This window comes from Python bivittatus, unplaced genomic scaffold (assembly GCF_059951505.1).
Source record: "Python bivittatus isolate LINGU-HERP-01145 unplaced genomic scaffold, Pbiv_v1 ctg000610_np1212, whole genome shotgun sequence".
Lineage (NCBI taxonomy): Eukaryota > Metazoa > Chordata > Lepidosauria > Squamata > Pythonidae > Python > Python bivittatus.
Window position 1 is genome coordinate 9,606,154 of NW_028277088.1, and position 27,746 is coordinate 9,633,899.

A 27,746-nucleotide genomic window follows, 5' to 3' on the forward strand; every position below is an offset into this window, starting at 1 on the left:
TAACTATATTGATCTTCTTACCCCATCCAATAAGGAGATATACGGTGAAGTGTCTGTTAGAAGAGAATATGACCATGAGGAGGATGTAGAGATAAAGTCCTTCAACTAGGAGCCAATAAAAATTGGCCATTACACAGTACTGGAAAAATACCAAGCTAGCCTTGCAGCCGACCTGGAAAGTTACAAATCAAGGATGAAATGTTTATGCAAAGAAACTGCTGTAATACAGTAAATGGTTTCCTTTGTTTAAAATCTCTTTTGATAGATACAAGCTTTGACAAGAGATTTCTCCTTCCATGAATTTAGCTATTGATGGGCTGAAACAGCCTCTTTCAACTGTTCTGGATTTGGTTCAAGGAATGAAAGTAAATGCCAAGTGCTTCTCAAAAACCAGGTTTGAAACTGATGTATTTGGTTGTTGCCTCCTAAAGTAGTGGCATATTTAACATATGGTGTTCTTTATTATCAAATTTCTCTTTCACACACTTTCTCACACATTTCAGGATAAAAAAGTCCAGGAATAAAAATGTCACCTCCTTTAAGAATCAGGACAAGGCAGAGGCATTTAAGACCACCCATTAACCAGAAGTAATTTGGTTTGGGGAACATGTTCCCATCCCTTTTTAAAGTTAGTTTATTCTACAGCAGCTGTGCCAGAAGCAAAAAATAACTCATGGAATGCACAACCCAAGGAGAAACTGAAAAGCATTGCTTAACTATTATATAAGTAAACCAGAATGAACACAGCATACGTGATTCATTGGTGCAGATCCTTCATCACATGGACCATACTATAACGATGCCAGCAAGTTAGGACTTTAGATAAATAGTTGGGGGGGGGAGGAGAAGAATGTTCCTTCTTAAATTAGACAAGACAGTCATTCCCATCTGAACTGCACGAGACTAAACATGCGAAGTAATAAAGGTGATCCATTGTTTTGCATTTTTGTTGCAGAGCATCTTTGTGAAAAGCGTGTCAAATTTAATTAACAGGGAAAAGTGGGGGGGCTGAGACTCGAGGAAGTTCCATGCTGAGGACTAATATGCTTCCAGTTGCTACAAGATTCTTGGTTCTCATTAACTAAGCTGAAGGGAATGGAATCATTAATATCCATGGAGCCGAGAAACTGAAATTTACACTTAGGTATGAAATTGCCATATATTTTCAGGCTATTGGTCCATCAAGACACAGTTTCATACTCTGAGCAGCAACATCTCTGAAAATCATTCCCTGCAATGCTGAGATTTCTCCCTTTGGGTGTGTATGTGCTACGACTCCTCAACAGTGGAACTGAATGCAAATTCCACTTTAAATCCCTTTATATTCACCGGAGTGATGTTACTTCCTCCCAAACTAAGCATACTAAGGGCTGTTGTCTTTCTTAATTTCAAAGGGTTGAGATGCTTGATAGACTAATATTATCCAGTGTCCACAAGCAAAAGTATTAACATATATTTTTATGATAAGCAGGTGTCACTATTTATTTTTTAACTTTTGATTATCTTTCCCATTTCTAGCACCACTCATTGTTCGGCAATTATTAGAAAGACTCAATTTAGAAAGTGCTTTTTGATGATGAAGATCTTGCAAACTCATTGAGAAATGGCTCAGACTTTCAGATGGAGAACTGAGCAGTGGTTTGCCCACTGCGTTAGACAGTACTGATTTTAGAATTGTTAAACCTGAATTAAAGGCTTCCAGATCCCATTCCAAGTTCTTATTTTTATCTCTTTTGGTAAATTCCTTTCATCCCTTGATGTGGTCCCCTTTTTCATTTAAATTTTTTTATTTAAATAATATCACTAGGCACAAAAACACCTACAAAACATGTAAAAAAACCCAAAAGCAACTGCCGCATCATGTACATACATGAGTACTCCCTGGAATCCTCGTATGCTCTTTAGCCCAGAATGAGGATCTTTTTACATCCCAATTAATGGGGATGTAAGGGCAAGGAAGGAGAACCTAGATTTCAATCACATCAATTTTTACACAGACCTGAATATTAGCTGTACCTAATGCTGTCTGCCCAAAAGCAGAACAGAAGCCATTACAGGAATAGATATCTTTCCCCACTGCAATTTTGCTCCATTCCAATTATGTTCCAGCAAGCTAACTGAAGCCTCACTCCCCATCCTGGTACTCTTCTCATGTGATGTTGGATATAACCTACTACCATCTCAAAGATTACGTACATGGTACAAAAGAAATGGGCTTTAATTAATAACATCTTCTTTACTTACCCAGGAAGGTTGATTTTCTGGACACTCCTCTGTGCTAGTGTTGGAATAGAGGACTTCATCCTTAACTAAGACAGAGACTGCCTTTAAAATGAAAGACAGGAACAGATTCAAATGTATGTAGTTCCGAGTGCAGTGAAGTTTCCTACATATGGAAAGAGACAGACAATGTAATTTCTGGAACCAAAGCATAGCTGAAGATCTTTCTGCTTACCTTCTGTTGTTTCATAGAACAGTTAATACAGAAGTGACCATAATGCAGTTGTAGCTTCTGATGGCCCTATAGCCACATTCTGCTTTGCCCACTGCTTTTCTACAGGCTGTATCAACTTTTGGTTGACATTATAACTCTTAAGGTATAATAATGCCAAAATCTCCTCTTTCAGGGGACAATTTGGAACCCCCTGAAGTAGCATTCATTGGACTTAACAGTGAAGTATGAGGATGTCCCATGCTGTGATGGAATGGAATTGTGAAGACCAAGCTCAGGCAGATAAACATTTTCTTAGCTCGCCAGAACCGCGTGGGAGGAACAAGAGGATGAGACTGGCACCTCCCTGAGGAATTGACACTGTTGTGGCTGAAGGACTTTGGGAACTGGGGTTTTAGTCTGGGAAGATTTTTGCTAGAGGTTGTAGCTAATAAACATAGCTGGATTGAATTGGCATTGTCTCTTGGAGTTCCTTGGGCTAGGCCTGACATCAATCTTCCCAGACTACTACCCCAGTTCCCAAAGTCCTCCAGCCACAACAGTGTCAATTCCTCAGGGAGGTGCCAGTCTCATCCTCTTGTTCCTCCCACACGGTTCTGGCGAGCTAAGCTAATGTTTATCTGCCTGAGCTTGGCCTTCATAATTCCATTCCATCACACATGCCCCATCTAAACAAAATAAAATTTAAGTAGTTGCTGAAATGTGAAATTACCCTAGTTTGCAAGTTCTCATGTGATCATGACAAAATCTTGAGGGATCTTACTGAGAACTAAGAAAAAATGCTGGCTATTAGCTTGAAAGAATTGTTAACGTGATTTCTTGTAGGGCAGGGATGAGCAAGGTGAGATAGTGCCCTATTTTCTTTCATTTTTTTCTCTCTCCTTGGAGGGTTGCAAGGGGGCACTATAGAGTTACAGCCATGAAAGGGTAGGCCCAACATTTCATTTGAAAGGGCTGGGTTTGGGGGTATTTATTCCCTCAAAATAGGTACATCAAACCTCCTAGAGGTTTTGTGCACCTATTTTATTTTCTTAAAAAGCAAGACCTATAGAAAATGGCCACTTGCCACCAAATTTCAGTGAAATAATCTTAGCTGTAGGGATTGCAAAAAAGAGGTTGAGGATCTGATGTGACCGGCAGGGACCAACCTAGGGAAAGCACAAGTCCAGGTCAAGAAAATGGTTTGTCTATCAGCTTGAGACCACTTAGCTTCCAATAGTTTAGTTCATTTTTAAAAAGATTTAGCAACTGTCAGCCACTTTGGGTACCATGGCAGAAAAGCTCTACAGATATGCAATAATGTACTAATATTTATTTTATTGATTTGATAATTGCAAGGGATGTTCTTTGGGCTCTTAATATTGAGTTCAATCACTTGATTGTTCCAGCAAGTAGAAGATTAAAAATGAATACCTAGATACTTGAAGATTTTAACTTGGTCAATAGGTCTCCCATTGATCTTCCAGCTAATTGGAGACTTAAAGTGCTTTCTTAAAAATACTAAAACCTTTGTTTTAGAATAACTAATTTCAAAGTGTTCCCTGGAGAAATAGAATGACAAGGCTTTAAGACACTGGTGCATACCCACATGTGTTAGATAAAAAGGCTGCATCATCAGCATGCGGGAGAATAGGGAAGGGACTCTGAACAACAGATGGAGGATGAAGCTTTGGCTTAGCAAAGATGTCAATCATACTGTTAATATATAAATTAAACTATAGTAGGGCAAGCATATGCCCTTGTTTTATGCCCTTTTGAGTATGGATAGGTTTGGTTAAATTGCCATTGCAACTGCTCTTTGAGTAGTGATGCTGTGGTACAATGCTATTATTAGTTTAATCGACATGACAGCTAGTTTCTTCCAAAGTCTACCATGTGGTATTGAATCAAAGGCTGCCCTTAAGTCAATGAAAGTGACATAGAGAATGCTTTTTGGTGGGTTAGAGTATTTCTCAGCTAAATGATGCAGAATTATATATTGGTCCATTGTTGAATGCCTGCATGATCCTGCTGTTTGTAGGTATAGACACATCATGGCATCTGAATATTTTTTTTTTTCAAGGCTTTCTTTGCTATTCTACCAAGTACTAGTCTGCAACGCATTTCTTGCTTGTTGATTTCTTTACTGTTGATAGGACACCTTGAAAGGCAGAAGCTATTCACCATTTCAGTATCTTCACTGTCAGTTCTAAGTCTGGCTGCTATACTTGCTTGTCATTCGTTTGGTCTTATTTATATTTATTCTTAGGTTTGTTTGTTTTTTCACTGTGCTCTTTGACTTTCATTACTTGAGACTGCAGACCATTTGCATCTTCAGCTATCAGAGTACTGTAATCAGCATAGCACAGGGCATTGATGTTTCTTGGTCCAATATAAAACCATGCTTATCTTCTTCTAATCCAGCCTTCCTCAATATAAATTCAACATCTAGTGAATTTCTCTCTCTAAGGAGAGAATATACAGCCTTGTCTCACTCCTTTATTGTCCAAAAGCCAGTCTATTTCTACATGTTCCATCCAGACGGTAGCGTCCTATCCTGTTTAGGTTCTTATGAGGACGGTGAGATATTCTGGGGTCACTCCTAAGAACACTCCATAGCTGTCTATCCATATGGTATCTGAACAACAACAAAAAATCCTTGGTAAAATGCAGGAGTGGTTTATATTGCCTCCTCCCATGCAGTATGAAATGATGCCTTTGGCAATGTCACTAAAGTGATAATCCACCTCCATCATTTTCTTTTATTGTTGTTGCCCAATATAGGTGCCTGCTTGGCTTAGCTGGGCAGCTGGGATGTCCTTCATGCTTTGGGAAACCATGCTGGGAATATATATTCTTGGCAAATACTCTTGACGTTGGCTGGTGTGGTTCTTCCGGGCTGTGTGGCCGTGTTCTGGAAGTTTTGTTTCCAAATGTTTCGCCAGCATCTGTGACCGGCATCTTCAGAGTGCAGGAGCACAGACAGGAGCAGTTCTCTCTGTGCCCAGGATGATGTGACCCTTCTGTGGGTATTTATAGAGGTCTGAAGGGGGGGGTTGGGGGGGGCGTGGGAAGAACTCTTGACGTTCTTCGTTCATCCCTTCCAGGAACACCCTTTGTCATGAAGGGGGAAGCAGATTTTACAAGTAGATAATTGTATTCCAGTGTTCATTTCTTTAAGCTTCCTTACAGAGATAACTCTTTTTCTCTACTACTAAATATCACAGGCTTAGTTGTTTTTTTTTAACTGTGTATGTTTGCAAGCTATATTATTGTTTTAACATGTATGTACATATGACAATTTCTAATTACTCTCTTCTCTATATCCTAGAGATAGGATAAAGAAAAGCCTAAATATATACTGGCTGTTCCCTTTTCTTTTTTAGATAGGCACTGACTTCTTCCCTTGACTTTGACTGGTACAGCGTCTTATCTTCTGTCTTCTTTGGTCCCAGAGAGGTCATCTGCAAAGGGTAAAGTCCTGCAGCGCATCCCCGTCTTCATCTTCAGTGAGCCTTCTGGATCTTACCCAATAACTCTCTTCAGCAATCTTTTCTGGAATTGCCCCTGAACTAACACGCCTTCTACAATATAACACTGCCCAGTTGAATTTACGTACACTAGTCAGGATTGTTCTTTAATAAAACAACAAATCTTTGACAGCTGCTGCTGTCTAAATCCATTTTAAGCTCTGGACACATTAGGAATTTTGAAAGTATGCTAGTACTCACAGAAAATGGCTGTTGAGGGGGAGCTCTGCCCATTCGGGAAATGGCTGTCTTGACAAAACAGCCAGTCTCAAAACACCCATTCTTCAGAAAGCAATACCATAAGGTCGTTCCACATCACCTCCTTTAGATCTTCCCACCCACTTACCTATTTTCCTCAGCAGGTGGCCCTCTTTACTGGACTGCAAGGTCCTGGGCTCCACAGGCCAGCAAAGCACTGGACTGTATCCATCGACATTTCTATTTTTACAGAATGCTTATCGGGCCTATCTGGGTTCCAGAAGGATTTTTAGAAATAAACATGATGCTGCAGAATGGCACTTTGGTTTGCACCATACCAGCTGCTTACCATTTATTATTTTAAATAAATGGTTACAATTAAACAAATCTAAACAAATGAAAAATCTCAACATCTGGATCAGCTTAGAAGCTAAACAGGATTGAGCCTGGTTAGACTTTGGATGGAGATCCCAGAATTGTAGACTAGACTAGAAGTCCCAAAACACCCCAGAATAAGATAACAATAAACAATTCCCATACTGTTGCCAAGATAACCATATGATCATGTCCTTCAAATCACCAGGAGCTAAGTTTGATTTGAAGAAGGCTTTATTTAAAAAAATAAGGAGACTTTGTTAGATGATGTGAGAACAAGATGGCCTACCCCTATTCTACGGCTGTTCCAAAATACTTAGTTCCTTCCATGTTTTAGCAAACATACCTAAAAAGGCAAAGAATAATGCTTCCTGTGGTCAGAGCAATGAGAGAAGCGCTGTGTCCGAGGGTATAAATTGCTTTCACCCAAACATAGAAGACCTATGAAGAAAACAGGTATTTTAACTAATTACCATAAGCAGACATTTGAAAAAGATTCAGCAACATAGCTGCCTTTTAAATAGGGCAAAGAAATTATGCAAAGTATTTTTGTACCTTTCAGATGGAGATTACTCTCCTTTCCAGAGTCTTGGTCTATATAGCGAAGGTGGCAAAACACAGCATGCAGCCCTCTAGCATTTGTTTGTTTATCATTCATTCATTCATTCATTCATTCATTCATTCATTCATTCATTCATTCATTCAAAGATTTATAAGGCAGCCCAACTCAGATAGTGTGATACTCTGGGTGGCATACAACATAAACACACAATAAATCAAAAGAAAGAAAAAAACAAAGAAAACCGTCTAGCAACAAACAAATGATATATAAATACAAAATGTAAAATGGTGACCAAACACACAACAAAACAACCACAGGGGGGACACCCACTTAACTGACCCCTAATGCCTGGGGAAGAGCCAGGTCTTAAGGGCTTTTCTGTGGACAAGAAGAGTTTGGGGGTGTCATATCTGGGGGGGGGGGATTGTTCCAGAAAGCAGAGAGCATCCCAACTTCATGCTACCAAATTTTAGCAACAAAATGGAAAGAATGTTGGTAATGCAATTTTGGACTATTTCAGCTTTCAGTGGTTGTTGTAACAATGGGAATGGGAGCAGTTGGTCTCTGGAAAACCTCCTATTCCGATTCTCCCCCTTAAATACCTCCAAAGGCCCAAAAGTAAGCTAAACGATCTTGGCCATGCCCCTTTTGGTCCTGTTGCAACATCACCAGGGGTCTTCCTTTGATTCTTGAGAAGGCTGGGAGGCTTAGTTTCAGTCTTGGTCCCTCAAACATTGTTCATCCACACACAATCCCAAGATGAAAAAAGAAGGGGGGAAGAGCAAAGCAGTGCACTCAAGAGTTCAAGAGGTGATAGGAAAGAGGTCCATCGTGGGAGTCCCCTCCTTTGCTGACAATGGATCATACTCCTGTTTCAGAAATTATACCAGATCAACTCTCCACTTCTGATGGCCTCCAGATGTGTTTGGCTAACCACTTGCAGGATTCCCAACCAACATAGCTCTTCAACATACTGCCTGAGAATTCTGAGAGCTGCAGCGATTCCAACATACTAGAGGGCATCAAGCTAGTGAAGAAGTGTTTACTTTTAGCAGATAAGAGGAAAAGGAAAGTCTGTTTTTGTGCTTAATCTACCTATTCTTTTTCACACTTCTATAATTCTGTATATTACAGACACTCACATGGAAACATGTATCTCTATAGTAAAAGGATTCCAATACCAAGATTAGAAGAACGTTGTTTAATTATTTGTTGTTGTAACTCTAAAGGAAAAGAAGATTCCTGAAAAAAAGAATAAAGTTGACATAACATAGATTTTAAGATCTCAAGATTTCTGCCAACAGTTGCGGGAAAATGTCCTGCCAACACTAACACAGCACTGCACTGAGATTGCAGTCTTAATTAATTATTTCTTGGCCTCATAAAGTTTTGCTCACGGTGTGAAAGTGAACAGCAAAAGTAGAAGCAAATAACTCCTTCTTCCTTGTTTACTCTCCTATTTCTCTCTACTAACATCAGAATAACTCTGGTAGAGCAGATGAAAGCCCTATCTGATCCAGTGTTCAGAACCATATAGTTGCTGACCAGATGTATCCAGGAAGCTTCAAAAGACACAGGGAGGATGTCTTTCCCTCGTTTTCATAACACGTGGCAAAATTACACACAACCTGGGTTACCATCAAAGGAGGATTCATGTCGTTTCCCCCCTTCTACCTCTCATGGCGTGATGGATAACTCACCCTATGTTGTGATAATATCCCCTGAGTTTTTCTACCACATACATCTTCTGCTCCCAACAGTGGAGATGAAGAAATATAACATGTGGTGGTGATGATGGGGCATGAAATAATTGCAATAACCAAAAGAAATATATGTTGCATTAAGTTGTTTCATGCGTAAATTTGAAATTCCCTAGTGTCAAGGCCAGGGTTCTCTTTTATTTATTTATGCTATTTTAGAAATGTTATATATGGTCATGGTGAGAAAAAGAAATACAGTACAGAGAAAGAAAAGTCCTGAGCAATTTCAAGGAAAAAGTAAAAACCAAGTTGCCCATCAGCAATGGGCATATAAATATGTGATATTCTAGCCCAGTGTTTCTCAATTTTAAGATGTGTGAACTTCAACTCCCAGGATTCCCCAGCCAATATGCTAGGGAATTCTGAGAGTTGAAGTCTGGCTGGGGAATTCTGCGAGTTGAAATCCAAACATTTTAAAGTTGCCAAGGTTGAGAAATGCTGGCAACACTAGCCCTATTGTCAAAGTCTCTGTTTATACATTGCTTGAAACCATGGTTTGTTTCAGTATGATTTAATATGTAAACTGCAGCTGATTAGGTTGACACAACTAAGCCATAAATCATGATATACAAACCACAATAGCTGGATTCACATAATTCTATAAATCAAAACTAAACAAACCACCTTATAGTGTTGAGTGTTGTGTGAACCAAGATACTGTGTTTCTTTTGGTCCTGTTCTTTCTGCAGCATTTGAAGGAATGAAACCACATGAGTAACTCACATACCACAAAGTCTTTGGGACAGGTAGCCTTACAAGTAATGTTCAAAGTAGAATTCCTTTAAAAAGGCCACCTTTATGCCAATATTCTAAAATGGTACTATAATAATTCTGGGAGTATATGCTCTTTCATCTTCTATGATACCTGAAGCTTGAAAAGCTATTTTTCAATTGTGCCCAAGGTACGTTTATTTCAAATAAAGAACATTTTCTTACTTTGAAAATATATAGCCACACAAAAGAGTATCTACACAGCTTCCCATTATGATTATTGGCTTTACTATGCTGAAGTTAACTTGCTCAAGTTCTCCTTGATGGGACTTTTTTTCTACTTTTCAAGTATACTTCTCATTTCAGCTTAACATGGCAAAAAAAAAAAGTGTTAATTTATTGCTGTTGGGTCCACAAAACCTTTGGAATCTACCAAACATATCATTTCTCTCTCTGGAGTGAGTTACACAACATTTGACACTTTGGCTTCATTCGTACCCTTGATATAATTGCCATTTGAATTAAATTATACGACATCTTGAAAACATAAAAAGGGCTCTGTGGGATTAGATCAAACAGCCACATAGATCCCATTTTCTGCCTAGAGATTAAAAACAATTCTAAACACCAGAAGCAAATTTGGGAGTTTTGTTCCAGCACATTCACAGATGCTCCATAGCGAGATGAATGCTGGCTAATGTTTGTCCTTGTCAGGAATAAATCTATGGCAGGTGCAGGCAGAAGTTGTCCTCATGTTACAAAGTTCCTAAAATGGTGAAAAGCCTCTCTTGATTTTCATAAAATAAATACACAGAAGCCCTTATACTGAAAGCAGTGCTGGGTCTGGGGCAGAATGTTTCCTCCCTGACACTGTTGGCATGGCTCTATGACCACAATATTGTCTGGTCAGGGTCAATCCTACAAGTATTGTCTCTGCTCTTCAAAAATTTGACACTACTAAGCTTGTTGGGCTTTGTAAAGCCCTTTTTTAAACAATAGAAGGGACATCTCAGCCAGCTTGAAAACATTACAGAGTACAATCTCCATTCATCCCCACATCCAATCTGATGAATATTCCTACAGAATTTAAATTAAAGGTCAGAAGATTTGCTGGATGGGAATTCTGTCCCCAAGAAGGAGCAGTTAAATTGAATGGATCTATCCTAGTCTGCTAATCCCGCTTCTTGTCTCCCCAGTTGTTAATCAAATGCTTTTCTAGAAAGTCCAAAGACAGTTTGCAGGCACCACCACACCTCTGGTTGTGTTTCTTGCAGTGCCTCTGAACGTTCTAGGTAGGTTTCATTCATTTGCCTAGTCCTCTTCTGAAGTCATCCAATACAACTGTTATTCCATCATATGGAATAAATTCTATTGAACATGCTGGTTGGAAATTCAGTCTCAGTATCTCTGGAGAGTGATAGTTTGGGAAAGGGTAATGTATAATAAAAGTTCCAAATTACATTTCCTAGCTGAGGGCTCTTCCACAAGCTGCTTTGGCACTGTTCTTGCAATACTGCTGCACTCTTTGTCCTGCCCATTTTTCTTCCTACGTGGCTGCCCAGAATATCTAATAACAAAACTTCTATTTTGCAATTTGAGACACTTCATAGGACTTGGCCAGCTTTTCTATTGGCACAAACTCTGACCAATGTCCTATCCAGCTCCATGACTCTCTGCTGCTCCTATTTACTGGCATGTGTAATGAGATGCATACCTGGGATGTGGTGAATTGGTTCCTCAATTGCCTCAAGTGAGGTTCCTCAGCCTTTCCCCCTAAATTCCTACTGCACTCTCCCATTCTTCTGTGGAGGTCCTATTATATAATGCTGCCACTATCCTTGTTTACTTATTTAATCAAATTTATATGGGGCTCTCTTAATATTCTCTAGGACTGAATTACTTGGAACAGGTAAAGTTCTGTAGTTTAACTGCATGAAGTGGTGCATGTGCTAAGTTAAAATCCTCTCAGAATGAGAATGCTGATTGAGCAAGAATTCAAATCTTATATTGTGTATATGAATGGTAAGGAACTAGACAAAAAGATGGAGATGAAAGACAAAAAGAGAAAGGAAACAAAGAAAATAACAATGACTTTAAAGAGGTTATCTCAGCCTGCTCCTTCAGCCAGAAACCCACGCATGCACACACAAAATGAAGGCAGAACAAAGGCACCACAACTCAAATAATTATTCATAAAATAACTGAACTTCCTATTGGCATCCAGATTTGATTGACAGATCAAGTGTAGGTTTTTCTTTTATATCTAAAACTCTTGGAATGAGATTTCTTTTCATTCACTACATGATGCCTTCAGACCACCATGATGCCCTTGCTCAGCCTCTGAGGCTTTCTAGATGATCTTTCTTCACCAAGAACTAATGCATTAGGCAAAGACGTATAGGGCATAGCCAGTTTCTGTGGTCCTTTACTGGTCATCCAATGATCAGTCATTCTTGCAAAGACCAAGTATAACAGCCATTATAGGAATGCCTCTGTTGGCGTTCAGTGTTCAGAAGATGGCGAATGGAGAATATTGGGCAATTTTCACCTGAAACTATACTTATTTTTAGTAGGAAAAAATTAAGATTCCATGTAGTACAGAGGAATGCTAAAATAAAGGCTATAATGACCTCTCTCTCTCTCCCCCTCTATCCTGGCAGGGAGGTATTTGTTTAAGAAGAAAAGTAAACTAGGTGGTACTAAGAATTTCAAGTATATTCATGTTTAGTCTACTTTGCTTTTCCTAACTATTCTCAAGGTATGCATTTTGCAATGTCATAATTCATTGTACCTGCAATTTAGTACTTTTTCCAAATAGAAAAGACTTGTTATTTTTGACTTGAATAGCTGGAAAACTATTTCATGGAAAGATTCTTTTAGACAACAACTAAATGAAAAGCTTCCATCACAAAACAAGAAATGCATCTGGGAGAGTTAAAATAAGAGAGTTAACACAAGTGTTCTCTTAATGTAATCCTCATTACTTTAGTAGGCATATTTTTGCAAAGCAGGTTTGTATCAGTATCAGACTGACAGTGACATGGCTTATTTGCATGGTGAGGTTAAGACAGTATTCTATTTTGGATGACAAAGATGCAGATCAAAGTCTGCATTATTTAAAGTCCTAAGTAATTCAGCTATCTTTCTACTAACCTACCTTGCAAGATTGTGAAGATAAAATGGGGCAGAGATAACATGGCTTTTGGGGTTGCTTGGAGGAAGAATAGCATTAGAACAGCAAATAATATGCAAGTTTGGATTCCTCAAATGGTACACTTTGCTACTGGGCATTTAGTTTATTATTTCATTTATCAGATGTCTATCATATCTTTCCCTGTAGGAAGGACATTCAAGGATGCTAAAAGCATCCATTCCTACATAATATTAATGATGTCATGATTGCTGTCCAGACAGTAACCTTATCTTTAATTTCTTTGGTTAGAAAAGTAGTTGATTGTAGTAAGTCTAATACCTACAGAAAGTACAAAGTATCTTGGATTTAGCTTTAGTTTAAATTCTGTCAAGGTCTTTCTGAGTTCATTTTTTAAATATGTGTGACTTCTCTAGGATGTTTTTTCAAGCAATATTAAGCTACTGGAGGAAAACACTCTCTAGGCATCTTGTAAATTAAAGAAGACTCACTATCCATTCCTAGCATTTAAATAAAGACTGAAGCAGAAATTCAGGACTAGTCCAAGATTTTAAAGTACCCATTCTCATTCTAGGTCCAAAATATCCTATGGACTGGCAACCTAATTATACTTCATCACTGGCAATGGGACATCGTTCTTCACTGCATGTGAAAGTAAGAGCGTCTTTAAGAGGGGAATACAGTACATAGTTTTCTACCTGTAACCAAGCCCCAGCAATTACTGCTTGAGGCAACGACTTTATTTTGCCTAATGACAAGGCAAAGTTTTATTTTAGATTGATCAATAGGATTGGTACACCATGAGCAGCATTCCAATATCATCTCAGCGGTGACTTTGGTATGCCAATCCTATTGATCAATCTAAAATTTCTGGTCAGTGAGTAGAATAAGTCACAAGCCCAGGCAGGGTCATGGGCAGTAGTCAAATATGGGTTAGGGGCCATGGAGAAGCCAATAACCATGAATAAAGAATTTAGGAACATACCCCTTGAAGAAGACCTTATTGCTTAAACAAGGCTTAATTGCAACAGAAAGCCTTTTATATTGCTCCCCATCCAGGAGGATCCAATGGTCATCCTGGGAGAACAGGGCAGACATTGGGAACATGCAGCTAAGTGGCTCATCCCACATGCCATTTGCTTGGCAACCTGAAAACATGAAATCCAAGTCCAGTGAGTGCTGATCTAAGCTACAAAGCACTTGTTTGGGCAAGCCCTAACAGGTTTATTGAGATATGAGCTTATATAAAAGAAGCTGATGAAGAACATTACTATACAGAGAATTTACAAGCTAAAGTCCATTGGAGGATAAATTACATTTGTTGGGGAAGCAAGTGATTAAATCATACTATGTTTACTGAAATAGATCAACTCTCCCCAGTGGTGATGTTGACTGGAATTCTGAGATTTTTAGTCCCAAGTATCAGGAATATGGAAGGGATATGTTAGATAAATCATGGCTGCCTTCTAATCAGCTATACTAGAGGATTCAAAACTATAGGTCAGTTCTCAAAAAGTTAACGGATGGGGAAAAAGAAGAGACAGGCACCTGTCCGTCTATAGAAAACACTTTCAAGCTTACTTCTAATCACTGTCCTCTTTCTATGCTGTATTATACTGTTTTAAAAGAGCTTAATCAAAAAACCTCCCACAATTCTATGTATTCAGAGATAAACACTTTAGAAAAAAAATATCCTGCATTTCATGCTTCAACAGTGTTTTCCTTCACCTACACTTTAATTCTGAAAGTAAGAAGTCAAATATTTTATTTCATCTCTACTAGCAAATAAGAACATTAAATACACTAAAATAATATTGAACAAGAAACAGGACATATAGAAGGACAGGTGCCTGTCTCTTCTTTTTCCCCATCCGTTAACTTTTTGAGAACTGACCAATAGTTTTGAATCCTCTAGTATAGCTGATTAGAAGGCAGATAGGAACTAATTCACATGTCTAGAAGCAGTACTTCTATAGTTTTGTTTTTCTTTTGGTTTCTCCTTCCATCCTCGACTGAACACGTGGGATAGAGCCGAGAATATCTAATCCACTCATAATGTAAATGTAAGATTGATCTTTGTGTTATTTAGGCAAGCAACTGGTTGCAGAAGAAATGTTAATCAGGTTAGTCTCTGGAAAAGTAAAATAATTGAATTCTTCTATGGGACTATCAAAAGTTATTTCTTTTATAATGGATTTAGTAAATTTCATTCAAGATAAAAAATGTAGCATCTTTGATGTATCTTCCACTTAAATATTATTCTCCTCCTTTTCAGCTGCCTGACAGCTGCAACCTAACATCTAAGATGCTATGGAAAGCTGTACAAAAGAAATATCTTTCTATTGCCCTTTGGGATATAAATAATTATAGTTGGGACCTGTAAGAAGATTGAACAAAACAGCATGCAAGTTTTTGAGTTTCTAATACCTGTTTATCAGAAAGACATTTTAAAACCTTAGAGATTAAAGAAGGGGTGGGCAGGAAAAATTATATTTAACCTTAGGTTGCATCAGTGTGCCTCTGGAAGATTCCCACAGTAGCCTGATTATTTCTAAAAATTAGTCAATAGTTTAAAAATAGAAACACTCAGCTTGAGGGTTACTTCTATTTCTACATGGATTCCATAGGCATTCTAACAAAATAAAAATGCTCCCCCCCTCCATCCAGGAAAAAGACAAAAGGCAAGGTAGGATACAGACACCATCCTAAGGGACTGGGAGGGATGGAGGAAAGTATCTTCACCAGCTTTCCTTCTGGTAAGTGGATATTTGTGCTTGGCCATGCACAAATGCTACACCACAGCAGCCATTTTGTAAATAGGCAAACTCCTTCCTTGGTAGTCAATTTGCAACAATATTCTGACACGTTGTCAAAGTTCCCAATGCACCCACTTGTCTACCCTAAATGTCCTTCAGCGTTTAAGCTTTTTTGCTCCATTCTGTAATGGTATGTGGGAATGATTTTGGGAGACAGGAGGAAAAGCTGCAGCCTAGACAGTGGTCTGACAAACAAAATTTGAGTCTGGAGGAGGAGGGCCGGATAAAATGTCTCAGAAGGGACCCTCCCTAGTTTTTGGGACAGTATAAGTGAGGGACAGGAGGGTTACTTTCAGACTTACAAGATTCTGTTAATGTAACCTTATAATAAAGATACAGTTAGCATTCATTGTCGTACTTCTTGTCTGGACTACCTCAAAGGGCTAACAACAGCTAATAAACGCAGGGCCAGTAGTTTGGGAAGGAGAGTTGGACTGGGGCCGCAACATGTGTGAGTGGGAAATATTCCAGCCATATGGGCTGACAAAGGAGAAAAACCATCTGGAAGAATGATCTCATTCCACTTCCATGAGAACTTAAAACTGTTTAGCCTTCTAAAAATCCCTTAATTCATGAAGTTCATGGAGCAACCATTCTTTAAAATGGAAAAAAAATCCTTCAGAACAAGCCTACAGGGAGCTGCCATACACATATACAAGACATGCAAGCATGACATGTGTCTACAGATGGACAGCTCTGACAGATCCTGATGAGAAAAAACAGAAGTAAGCTAATTATAGCTGTCAAAACTCACAAGAGAAAACATGGCTGAAGTTTCTGCCAGAAGGTCACTTTCTCAAAGATTTATTAAACAAAGAGTTACAGGTACAAACCACACATAATCTGACATATTCACAGAAGGCACATCTCCAGGATGGGCTTTGGAAACTTTCTTGAAGCTATTCTGCTTATTTCAAAGAACCTGATTACAGGCTGAAGTGGTAAAATTATGATGAGAAATGATCCCCTACAGTAAAAAAAATGAGGCAAAACACCACTTCTATTGAGAAAAAAAAATTACCACAACAGGAAGAGTTTTATGTTAACTAAAGCTAAGATACTTTGGATGCGAAATTCCAAATGACCACTAGATGGCAATAAACAATCTATTTGCTGCCATCTAGTGGTCTTGATTTTTGCAGCCCAAATCTGGTAGCACTATGTTAACCTTTTCACCATGATGATACTTTTTTCACACAAAAGGTATGAAAAAGGTTAGATACACACAAAAGGCTAGATATTAGCTTTCACCACCTTCACAGGATGTCTACAGCCTCTTTGACATTCCATGCTTCTCTAATGAAAACTTCAGGAGGAAACTTCTTTCATCCTCCCACAGTTATTAGCCATATTGGTTTGAACTGGTAGTAATTGTAGGCCAAGATATCTAGAAGGCACCAGACTGGGAAATTGGTGGTAAACAGGTATCCCACATTCAGAAGTTTCACAGTAGAGGAGACCCACGAGATCTCATGGAATGTTGTATTAGAAAAAAAGGATTCATTTGCACAAGGCAGGATGTATTTCTAGAACTCTTATTATCAGCTAACCTGCAAAACTGACTTCTCTAGTGAGCCAACGACAGTCAGTGCAGAACAATTATCTCCATCTTTCTAAAGGAGCTAATAACTCAATGGTTAACATCCAATCAGATGGATGTTTGTACTTGTTTCCTATCATACGGTGGAAATACCAGACCTCTTAAAAGTGAAGATAGTTCTTTAGTATTTTTCAGTATGAACAATGCCAGTTTTTCTTACCGTGTTGTCTTCAATATCTTTGTATCCACAAGCAATGAAAAAATGTGGGAACATCTCTGACCACCCTTTGCTTGTACAGTTTTTGCTTATATTTCCTAACAAAATGAACAGAGAACAGCAATATAACTTATGAACATTAGACATTCCCCTCCCCCTAGTAAGTCGACAGGACTTGTAACCCTAAACTTATTTGTTAGAACTTCTACTTTGATTAAATTATTTAATCTTCTCTAGCTTCATGAATTCCAGGTAAATTGAGATTACAACTCTGAGAATTCCTAACTAGCATGGACAGTTAGAAGAGCTCTGGTCAGTGCTAGCTGGGAATAAGGTGTAGTCCCAAGTGTTTTCCATATTTGAAAAACAGCAGTTTGGGGAAAACTGATCTAATTTATATTCTAATATATCATAGGAAGTTCAATATCCCATTTATTGTCCTAAAACAGTATGAGGCTCTTGATAGCTTTGAGTGTGGTCCCCAGAACCTTTATAAAAGTTGCTACTGAACTGTAATTCTAATTTGAGATACAGAATTATGAAATATTTGAAGCTATGAACAATATTTAATTCAACAAAATTTAAACAAAATCAAATTAAATCTCAATTCCATCTGTTCCTATTTTTTGGAATGCAGATACCATAAACAATTCAAGTCTGGTCTTTGGTCTAAATAAATTGCATATCTGTTCCTTAAATAGTTACTCTGTACAGAAAATATATAAAGAACATTACAGAATTATTCTCCACTGGACTCACAGTGTTGAAGGACATATAGTTGGGTGGGTTAAAGTTTCTCCCACATAATCAACATGTGATAAAAAGATTCAGCAAAAAGCATAGCCTATTAAAAATCCAAGGATCAGCCAAGTCAGGTAATCAAAGTTTCAACCCACAACTCACAAGATAAGACAGTGTCAGAATTCAAGAAATCAATCCAAGTTCCAGAGTTGGATGTAAAACAGCTGGCCTCAGGAGCAAACAAAATAATAATATTGGGAGTAACCCATTTTTTTAAAAAAAGGAAGGCTTTATATAACAATTCCGTGTCTTCGCCCCCAACAGAGCAGTATGTATCTAATTCAGTTTTGATTGAAGGTTGATTTGGAAACAAAAATGATTCCCAAACAGATCACTCCAGTGAGTTTTTCCTTGCAACCTCACACTCCTAAACCCTCAGCCCTTTGACATTGCAGTAATGCACCCATGCAAACCCTTCCTTGCTTGCCGTGGTAGGTCCTGGTTTAATGCATTCACTGACTTTCAAGACCCCTGGCTCCTCTTCATTCTCTGGGGATGTGTCTGCCATAAGGGATATGACAACTACTCAAGGAGACTCTGTGGCCAGAAAGATTTGTGTAACATTTAAAGATCACTGGACAGACATATGTAGCTTTAGATACAACTAATTTGAGGCTATAAATGTACTTAATGGGAAAGTAATTTCAATTAAATTGTCTCCATAAAAGCCCCCTCATTACTCAACACCATTATTTAAAGTGATTTTGAGTGACCTACGGCAGGATTATTAAAGCCTTCAGTTCCTGTGACAGATAACTAGTCAGAGATGAATGCACTTCTGACACACAAAAATCGTAAAAATGCATTTTTAAAAGACTCATCCAAATATGGAAGAAGGACCAGAACTGAGGAAGACTTTTTTGGACAATACTACATGTCAGTCTAAGATGCTTGTCTCCTCTGTTGATCCCAGTTGTTCCTGAAGCTGACTTAACAAATTCCAGTCCAGACTGCAGTGGTTCTCAGTGAAGCCAGATTGGTGACCTATGGCCACCACAAGCCCTAATCAGTCATTTCCCTGCTTCTTGCTCTTCGTATCTGGGCAGGGAGGGCAAACCTTGTTGTCTGGCCCCTATATGGGTGGGTCTATCAGTGCCTGCCTTTTCCATTTAGGGACTGTTCCCTCCTTGTCCTTCTCCTTGGCTTTCTTCGATGTTTGCACATATGGATGCCTTCACATATCCTTCCCATGTTCTTTCATTACACTAACACAGACTCTTTCTCCCCTTCTCATTGTACCATCACTGCTTTGATGCTACAGTGATTAAAGCAAAGGAAACACGTTGTTTCTTCCTTTTCTAGTTCCACTATGGGTTCGTAGAAATTTTATGGTAACCAAGAACTGGTAGTTCAGGTTCAGAGAACCAAAAAAACATTTACTGAAACTCTGTGGCTTTGTTCTAATGTGTTTTCATTGCAACTTGAATATTTTTTTTTTTAAAAGGGACATGGAACCATTGCAGTGCAGTGAGCACAGAGAGGTAAAGAAAGGAGAGCAAGTGTTACCCAACCTGGGCAGAAACCAAAAGTGGAAAGATATAAGTGTGGAATTGAGGTATGGTGACAGAAAAGGGGAAAACATGGTTGCCAGAGGACTTCACTGGATTCCATTATCTTATTTGTTGGTGTTGGATAGGAAGGAAGGAAGGAAGGAAGGAAGGAAGGAAGGAAGGAAGGAAGGAAGGAAGGAAGGAAGGAAGGAAGGAAGGAAGGAAGGAAGGAAGGAAGGAAGGAAGGCAGGCAGGCAGGCAGGCAGGCAGGCAGGCAGGCAGGCAGGCAGGCAGGCAGGCAGGCAGGCAGGAGCTGACCAGCTGAGAACACAGCAACCTGAGCAGTAATCAGATGGGAGAGGGTGTGTCAAGCACTGTTGCCAACTGGAATTGACAATGTCACCAGAAGTAGAATGAAGTATGGTAGACCAACTGCTCAAAGGGGCTTAAGGCAGCTCAGGACAGAAGAGCTTCAAAATGCAAGTTTAGAGTGCATCTGCAGTGGGCTGTGAGTGACTGGCATACATCATCCATTCCTGCATCAAAGAAATGGTGGGGTGGCTGATACTGGAACAAAAAGAAAACATAGATCTGACCCTAGAATAAGGGGCATGTTAGAGGGCCTCTTGTGATTCCTTTGAAACATGAAAGAAAATACATTTGAACTTCAAATACTCTGCCAGACTTCCCAACTCCCCATCTCCATAGTAAAAGGAACCAACAGATGATCTTAAACCAACAGATGATCAGAGAAAAGAATTTCCTTTCACCAACCTTCAAGGCTATAGAATACCTTCTGTTGTAATTGTTCAGGATTACTTTCTAGACATAAATTTGAAGTCAGTCAGTTGCACGCTTGCAACAGAAGAGGCATGCATGCAACCTGTTTTGATGGTGGTTGTACCTGTCTTAAAACATGTCTTAAGAGGCAGTAGTCAAATGCATTTTCCTTTCAATATGCATACCACCTAATGAAATAGCTATTCTTTCTAACATTTAAAACACACAGAAACCAAAGATATATGACAATCCAAACTAGAGAAAGACATTTTAAGTACCTGGTTTGCTGAAATAATTGCTGAAGACTTTTGGACAAGGCACTGTCACCGTTTCTCCAATTTCCGCAGAATGCCAGCAGGTAATGTTATCCCAGAACCCAGCACATCCTGGAAAAATAAGTAGAAAACATCTGACTTTAAGCTTGTTGAGCAAATTAATCTTTCCAGAGGAAACAAGAATGCCAAACAACCTGGAATACGAGAAGTGGTATTATTTAGGGAGAGTTTATTATTTCGATTTTTTTGATGCTTTGAAAATGAAGATCATAAAAATGCAAGTTTTCTTTCCCAACTCGGCAAAACTCTAAAATAAAATTTTTGGATATTGTTATGAATATGACTGCACCCCTTAGGACTTTTCTGCACTGCAGCCTTAAGCCACCATGCGTAAACCACCTGGAAATGAAATGGGCTTAAGAAATCACTTTCTGGGTTTCAATCCCTTCCTCTGCTCTGTTCACAATGATGGCTTGGTGATCTATTCAAACTGTGCTCACCACAGTCTCTTACCATAGTTTCCAATTCCCCTGCTTCTTTATCCCCATTCACACCAGGAAAGCAAACACTAATCGTTTTGCTTTCTGTGGGTGAGTTTCTATTGAAATATATGACTTAAAGAGAGATCTTCTGTAGGAAGGTCCCCTTATACCTGGCACTTTCCCTTCTGGTATAGCCATAATGTGACTAATCTAAAGGTGAGTAGCCTTTCTTCCCACAGTGGATGCATTCCTCTTGATCCTCATATGGTTTCCAAGACCCCCTTTTAATTGTACCACTCAAATCTGGTGTTAGGATATGTCATCAACATTTGCCAGCATTGTTTGTTGAGGCTTAGAATGTTTATTATGTCTTATAATGTGTCTTTTTTCTTTCTTTAAAACAAGAACAAAAAAATCCCCATTAATTTCTAAATTTCTGTTGCCTGGCTTACTTTTCTGCACCAGTGAAGCCTGTTCGTTTGTTTTAGTTCCCCCAGAATGCTATCCAGTGATAAAGTTTGTCATTCAATCTGAAAATGACTGCCCATCACTGACCTAATCTGAACATGTAAAATTGGGCCCTGATGTGTCCTCATGGGCAGATTATGGTACACAGGCTTAAATGCCCCTTTAAGCCTTGCACTTCTTATAGGATAGTAATAGCCAAAACATTTGGGGGGGGGGTTTAAATTCCCAGTCTCTAACTTGGGAAAAGACTGGCCAGCTACTTAGCACTGAAAGGGATTACTGGAAAAAAAAAAATCCTTAACAACATATTATAATGTAAATTACATCTCAACTATCCTTATATGTTTTTATTTACTAAACACGCTTGCTATTCCAGCAAAAATATTTTTTCTAAGGCTGTTCTTACACCAAGCAAACAGCACCAAGTAATTGGTAGGCCTGTGCAGGAACTGAAGGGGCTCTTATTAAAGCATTTTACATTAAGGCAGCTTCCTCTTAACTTCAGCCACGACATGCAATAGCTGGAACAGAAGCCTATACCTGTTACAGCATGTATTGAAGAAGGAAAATGAAATGTTTCCCTTTGAAGCACCTTAATATTTATCAGATAGATTTGGAACAGCCTTGAATGTAAATCACATGTAAAGGTATATTTGTTCATGGTATCTTAACCTTGTCTCATAACACTATCCTACTATCCTTTTCATATGTTCTTAAAAAAGTAAAACAGGCCCACAGACACGCATGCTCAGACTTTGAGGATATACTATATCTAAATCAGAGGATACGTAGAATCATTGGAAGAGAACTTGGAGGTCTACTAGTCTAATCCCTGCTGAGAGGATGAATCCTCAGACCATCCCAGACAAATAGTTGTCCAACCTTTGTTTGAAAACTGCCAGTGATGGAGCATCCATGATTTCAGGAGATAAGTGTTCCACTTATGCTTAATAACCTTCATGGTTGGGAAATTTCTTTGCTTCTCTCTCGCTGTAAAGCTTCCATCCATTGCTTTTGGGCACTACAGAGAATAAATCCATAGGCTCTTCCCTATGACATCCTTTCAATTATTAGAAGACTGCTACCTTGTCTCCCCTTAATCTTCTCTTCTTTAGGCTAAGCATACCCAGTTCTTTTTAACTGTTCTTCAGAGGATTTAGCCTGTAAGCACCTCACCAGACTTTTTGTTCTTCTCTACACTCCGTCCAGTTCCTCAGGATCTTTCTTACACTGCAGTGACCAAAACTGGACACAGGATTCCAGATGTTGTCTGACCAGTTTAGCACACAGCAGAACTATCAGTTCCCATGATCTCAAGATTATATCTCTGTTGATGCAGCCCAAGATTGCATGGGCTCTAATGGTAGCTACAACATAGTGCTGGCACATGGTCAGTCTGAAATGGTATGTGGGAATGACCTTGGGCGACAGGAGGAAGAACCACAGAATGGACAACCACCACATAAAAGATATTTCAGTCCACAGAAGGAGGGGAGGGTGTGGAAAGCGTTTCAGAAGGGACCCTCTCTAGTTTTCTGGAAAATAAAAGGAGAGGAAGGGAGAAATACTTTCAAATTTGCAAGATTCTGTTAATGTAATGTTATAATAAAGATAGAGCTGGTATTCACTGTTGTGTTTCTTGTCTGGACTACCCCTGAAGGGCTAACACAATCTGTGATCTATTAAGACATCCAGATCCTTCTCCCAAGCACTACTGCTGAGCCAGGTACTACCTGTCTTGTATCTGTACAACTGATTTTTCCTACCTAAGGGCAGAACTCTACATTTCTCACCACTGAACTGCATTTTGTTGGAAAATTGCCGAAGCTACAGTGAGAAAAGGAGAACTGTCCTGTTATCTAATATAAGCCCCATTCCATGAAAAGCAGATAAAACATAAAGCGTACTATTCAATCCATGCTCAATTTTGGAGAATCAGCATGCAGCTGACAGGGGAGCACTTGGCAGAAAAGAAAATGGCTGCCTCAGTCCACAGGTTGTTTCCATGACAAGACTATGCACTTGCATTTTAGATAGAGACTAATGTAGATGAAACAGGCGTCTGACCATAACAATGTCACAATGCTCATCTCAGAGCCCCTAAAATGGTTTGTATGTCAGGATGTCAACAACTCTTCATCAGACAGGCCAACAGTCTGTCAAACAAAACCTTCCCTTTTCTTAAGAATGTGAATAAGAATGCAGATCCTCACTCCAAGTTCTTCCCTTTCATGTATGACTAATTATGGAACTCTATGAAGACCTTACTCCCAAAGCAACACAACATGTAAATGCGGAATCGTGCTGAATTCCATTCCATCCTTTTTCTTTAAAGAATTGCAAATAAAGGAAGGTTCAGTGTGTTCTTCCAGCTGACATATAAATCTAATGCTGCTGCTCTGAAACAAAATAAAAGCTACACTAGATGGCAGTCCAAGTATCAAGGACTCAACGTTATGTTGAGCAGAATGGTGCTTTTAAAAGTGTATCTGATATTCTAATCTTACAATACACAATTTTAGAGCTGCATTTTTTGGACATTAAAAAGATGAGAAGACTCAGAAAAACGTTTCAGAAGCTGCTTTGATCTAAAAATATAAATAATACTATATACGGCAGTTAGTTTGTTCCTGTCAGCAGAGGACACAAAAGGCTGATTCAATGCATAACTGTGTTTTTTCTAAATCAGATAGAATGTGAGGGATCAATATACATGAGGTTCAATGGGGTTATACTTGTTAAATGTGAGGGGGAAAATGGACTAAAAGAAAATAGATAAAAATGCAATAATTTTGGCTGATTTCCATTCTACCCTGCCATCATCAATAGGTTTCCACTTCTGGTATACTCATGTTTCCAGGTCAAAGTTGATATTTATTCCTTGTTTTTAAATTAAAAGTAGTCTGGAGGAAAGCTCCAGTATAAAAGAAAATACTTCTAATCTATTAGGGCTGTGCATACTTCAAAGCGATTTCAGACTCAGCAGAGCAAAGCACTTCAGACCTCACGCTATGTAACGATATGTGGAAATGACCTTGGGAGACAGGAGGAAGAGCCACAGACCAGGCAATGGTCGGATAAGAGGCAACTGAGCCCAGGAATGCGGGCATGGCAAATGTCTCAGAAGGGACCCTCCCTAGTTCCTTGGATGGTAAAGGTGATGGGGGAGAGGAATACTTTCAGATTTGCAAGATCCTGTTAATGTAACTTTACAATAAAGATAGAGCTAGTACTCCTGGGTTGCTTCTTGTCTGGACTACCTCGCAAGGCTGACATGCTAGCAGAAGAACAGTGCTTCTCATTAAAGTAGCTTGATTTTGATTTGAAAGAAGATACCAGTGCTTTAAAGAATCCACCCTTTAAATTTAATGCACACAATATCTGGAGCACTTTTTCCAAACGGTTTTTAAACTAGGCACAACTTTAATATCTATAGTCTGTTTGGGAAATTGTACCATTTGCACAGTATAGAGAGCAAGGGAGATGACCTTGACAGAAATATGCAAGAACTGTTACCGAAAGACAGCTGAGGTATTATTTAAGTCCTGGGAAGCAAGATAATATTTGGAAACAGCTCAAACAAACACCTCTCTGATTTGCTGAAATATAAGAAGATATAAGAAATATATAAGAAATATATTATAAAATATATTTATATATAAATTATTTTATAATATAAATATAAAAATATATTATTTTATAATATAAATATAAAATATATTTATATATAAATTATATAAGAAATATATTTCTTATATAAATATAAGAAGGAGAGGAGGTAAAGCACAATCAGACTTGCAAGACTCTGTTATACTTGCTTACCTCAATAAAGTACAGTTCTAGTCATCCTGAGAAGTTGATTTTCTGGTCTGGTCTACCTAGTGGGGCTGACACACAGTGAGCATCCTCTCAAATTGAACTTAACTTGTAGGTGGTGAAATTCGATTTTGAAGTAAGATGGTTATATACAGGTAGTCCTTGCTTAACGTCTACTTGTTCAGTGATTGAACTTATGATGGTGTTGAACAAGGGGGACTTAGGACAGATCCTACTAGTTGTGGCCACTGCAGCATCCCCACAGTGACATGATCATGATTTGGGTGCTTGGCAACAGGCTTGCAACTACGATGCCACAGCATGCCACGGACTCATGACTGCTATCTGCAACCTTCACTGCCAGCTTCCGATGAGCAAAGTCAATGGGGAAGCCAGCAGGTGGTCACAAACAGTGATCATGTGTCCACAGGACACTGTGACCACGTGGGATTCACCTAACAATGACAATGGGGACTGCCAGAACTGCCGTCATAAGTCAGTGCAGTCACATAATGTTGTGCCTTACAACCATGTCGCTTAGCAACAGAGTTCCCAGTCCCAATTGCCGCCAGAAAGCAAGGACTACCTGTACCTTGATGATCACTTCAGATATCTGTGACTGAATGGCAAACATCACTCTAATTCCTTTCTAAATTGGATATTATGTCAGGAACAATTGCTTGGATATTCCTTAAGAAATAATGAGAAATATATTCCTCTTGAGAGTTATTATATAAAATCCCTTGCAATATTACTGCCACAGCTAAATCTTTTCTTGATTTGGAATTTTTCTGTTTATTTTAATAATATGACTTAGTGAAATGTGGGGGGAGGTATACATAGGCTCAGTCAATGGTGCAACATTTGAAAACTAGAATAAAATAACATTTATTGTTTGACTTTAAAAAGTCAATTGAAATTATTGTTACTGAAACCAGTCCCTCTGCCTGCTGGAAGATTTTTTCTGGTCAAGACATATTGTTTGACATGTCCTTCCACCCAAATCAAACCACCCTCTTGGTTGACAGCTGGAGATCTCGGACCATCAGCCCTCTACATTCCATACCATCTCCCTTAGGACTCCAGCTAAGGGGAAGGGCTCATTTTCTGAGGCAGAAGTTCCTTTTATCCAGACGTTGCAAACTATAACATGCCACTAGATGCAATACAGTAATAAAGGAGGTAATATTAATAACTAAATTATTAAGACTTTTTTAAAATATAATTTTTAAGAATTGTAATTACAATAGTAAAAACTAATACAAACTTAGAAAAAGAGAATGGAAAAAAAAGTGCAAGAAAAAAGAAAAAGAATATAATAAAGAAAAAGAAAAGAAATATATAAGGAATTGACTTCCAACTTTCTTCACAAGTATAAACAAATTTAATAACTCTTCACCCCATTTAAGGTTAAACAGATAGCTCTTCATCCTGTATGCCATCCCTTATCTATAAGCAAATCCATTAAACATCAATTTTTCAATCCTGGTGTCAGCAAAAAGTCCATAAAGAGTTGCCAGAACTTTGCAAAAAAAAAAAAAAAGTATTTTAATCTTGATCAAATAAACCAACTTTATATCCCTTCCTTTTACTTCTAACAGTCTTAATCTTTAATTCAATCAAATATTGTTGTAGGATTTGATTTCTCTTCTTTATCCCACTGCACAGATTTCTTCAAGGCTTTAACAAGCCTCTTTTGTAGATCCAATAAGAAAACATTTTTCCAGGTCATTCTCTTGGTTTATCATTTGTATTTCCCTTTTAATGTTTAAAACTTCAGGTCTCCAATAGCTTTAAGATGGTTAATAGGCAATTTCCAAAAGTGATTAGAAAGTGAGGTTTGCAAACTTAGTGTCCTTTAAAAGGTTCCACCACTGTTGTGAGCAAGATGGCTGATCCCATCATCTCCCAGAGCTCAAGCCCATGGAAAACCGCTGTCCTGCAGTCTCCTTGCAAGGAGCAGCCATCCAGAGCACATGTGGGCAATCTCCCATCCTCTCCTTATCTGGAGAGGTTCCAAGGAACAGGTCTACTCACCAGTTCCTTGGTCTTTGTTGCAGTCTTTAGTATGCCATACTTCTCTTGGAAGTCCTATAAGAAGGTCTAAAATGTTTTTATCAACAAACTTAATGTTGATACAAGAAGAACCCACATTAGTCATGTAGATCTTAATGTATTTATTACATTGATATACTTTTGATTGCATAAATGATAGGGCTTCCCTACACTCCAAAAAGTGTACTTCTCAGGAAAGTGTAAAGCAGTCCAGCACAGAATCTTCTGTCCTTGAAACAGGCTGTTCTGAAAGTGGTCAATCTGTAAACAAGCTCATTCTGCTGTTTC

The 27,746-nt window shown here is 38.6% G+C and overlaps 1 protein-coding gene across 2 annotated transcripts in view; it reads right to left on the minus strand.

Annotated features, from left to right (window-relative positions):
• VIPR2 (vasoactive intestinal peptide receptor 2) overlaps window positions 1–27,746 on the minus strand; it is a 69,554-nt gene that overhangs the window by 16,509 nt on the left and 25,299 nt on the right. The window contains exons 3-7 of one of the 2 annotated variants that reach the window (XM_088150291.1): window positions 20,641–20,748; window positions 17,295–17,389; window positions 6,881–6,975; window positions 2,245–2,386; window positions 22–172 (exon numbers count right to left, since the gene is read on the minus strand). In XM_088150291.1, coding sequence (XP_088006417.1) covers window positions 22–172; window positions 2,245–2,386; window positions 6,881–6,975; window positions 17,295–17,389; window positions 20,641–20,748 — 591 coding nt within the window. The remainder of the gene's footprint in view (window positions 1–21; window positions 173–2,244; window positions 2,387–6,880; window positions 6,976–17,294; window positions 17,390–20,640; window positions 20,749–27,746) is intronic. The other variant, XM_088150292.1, reaches the window with a different exon arrangement.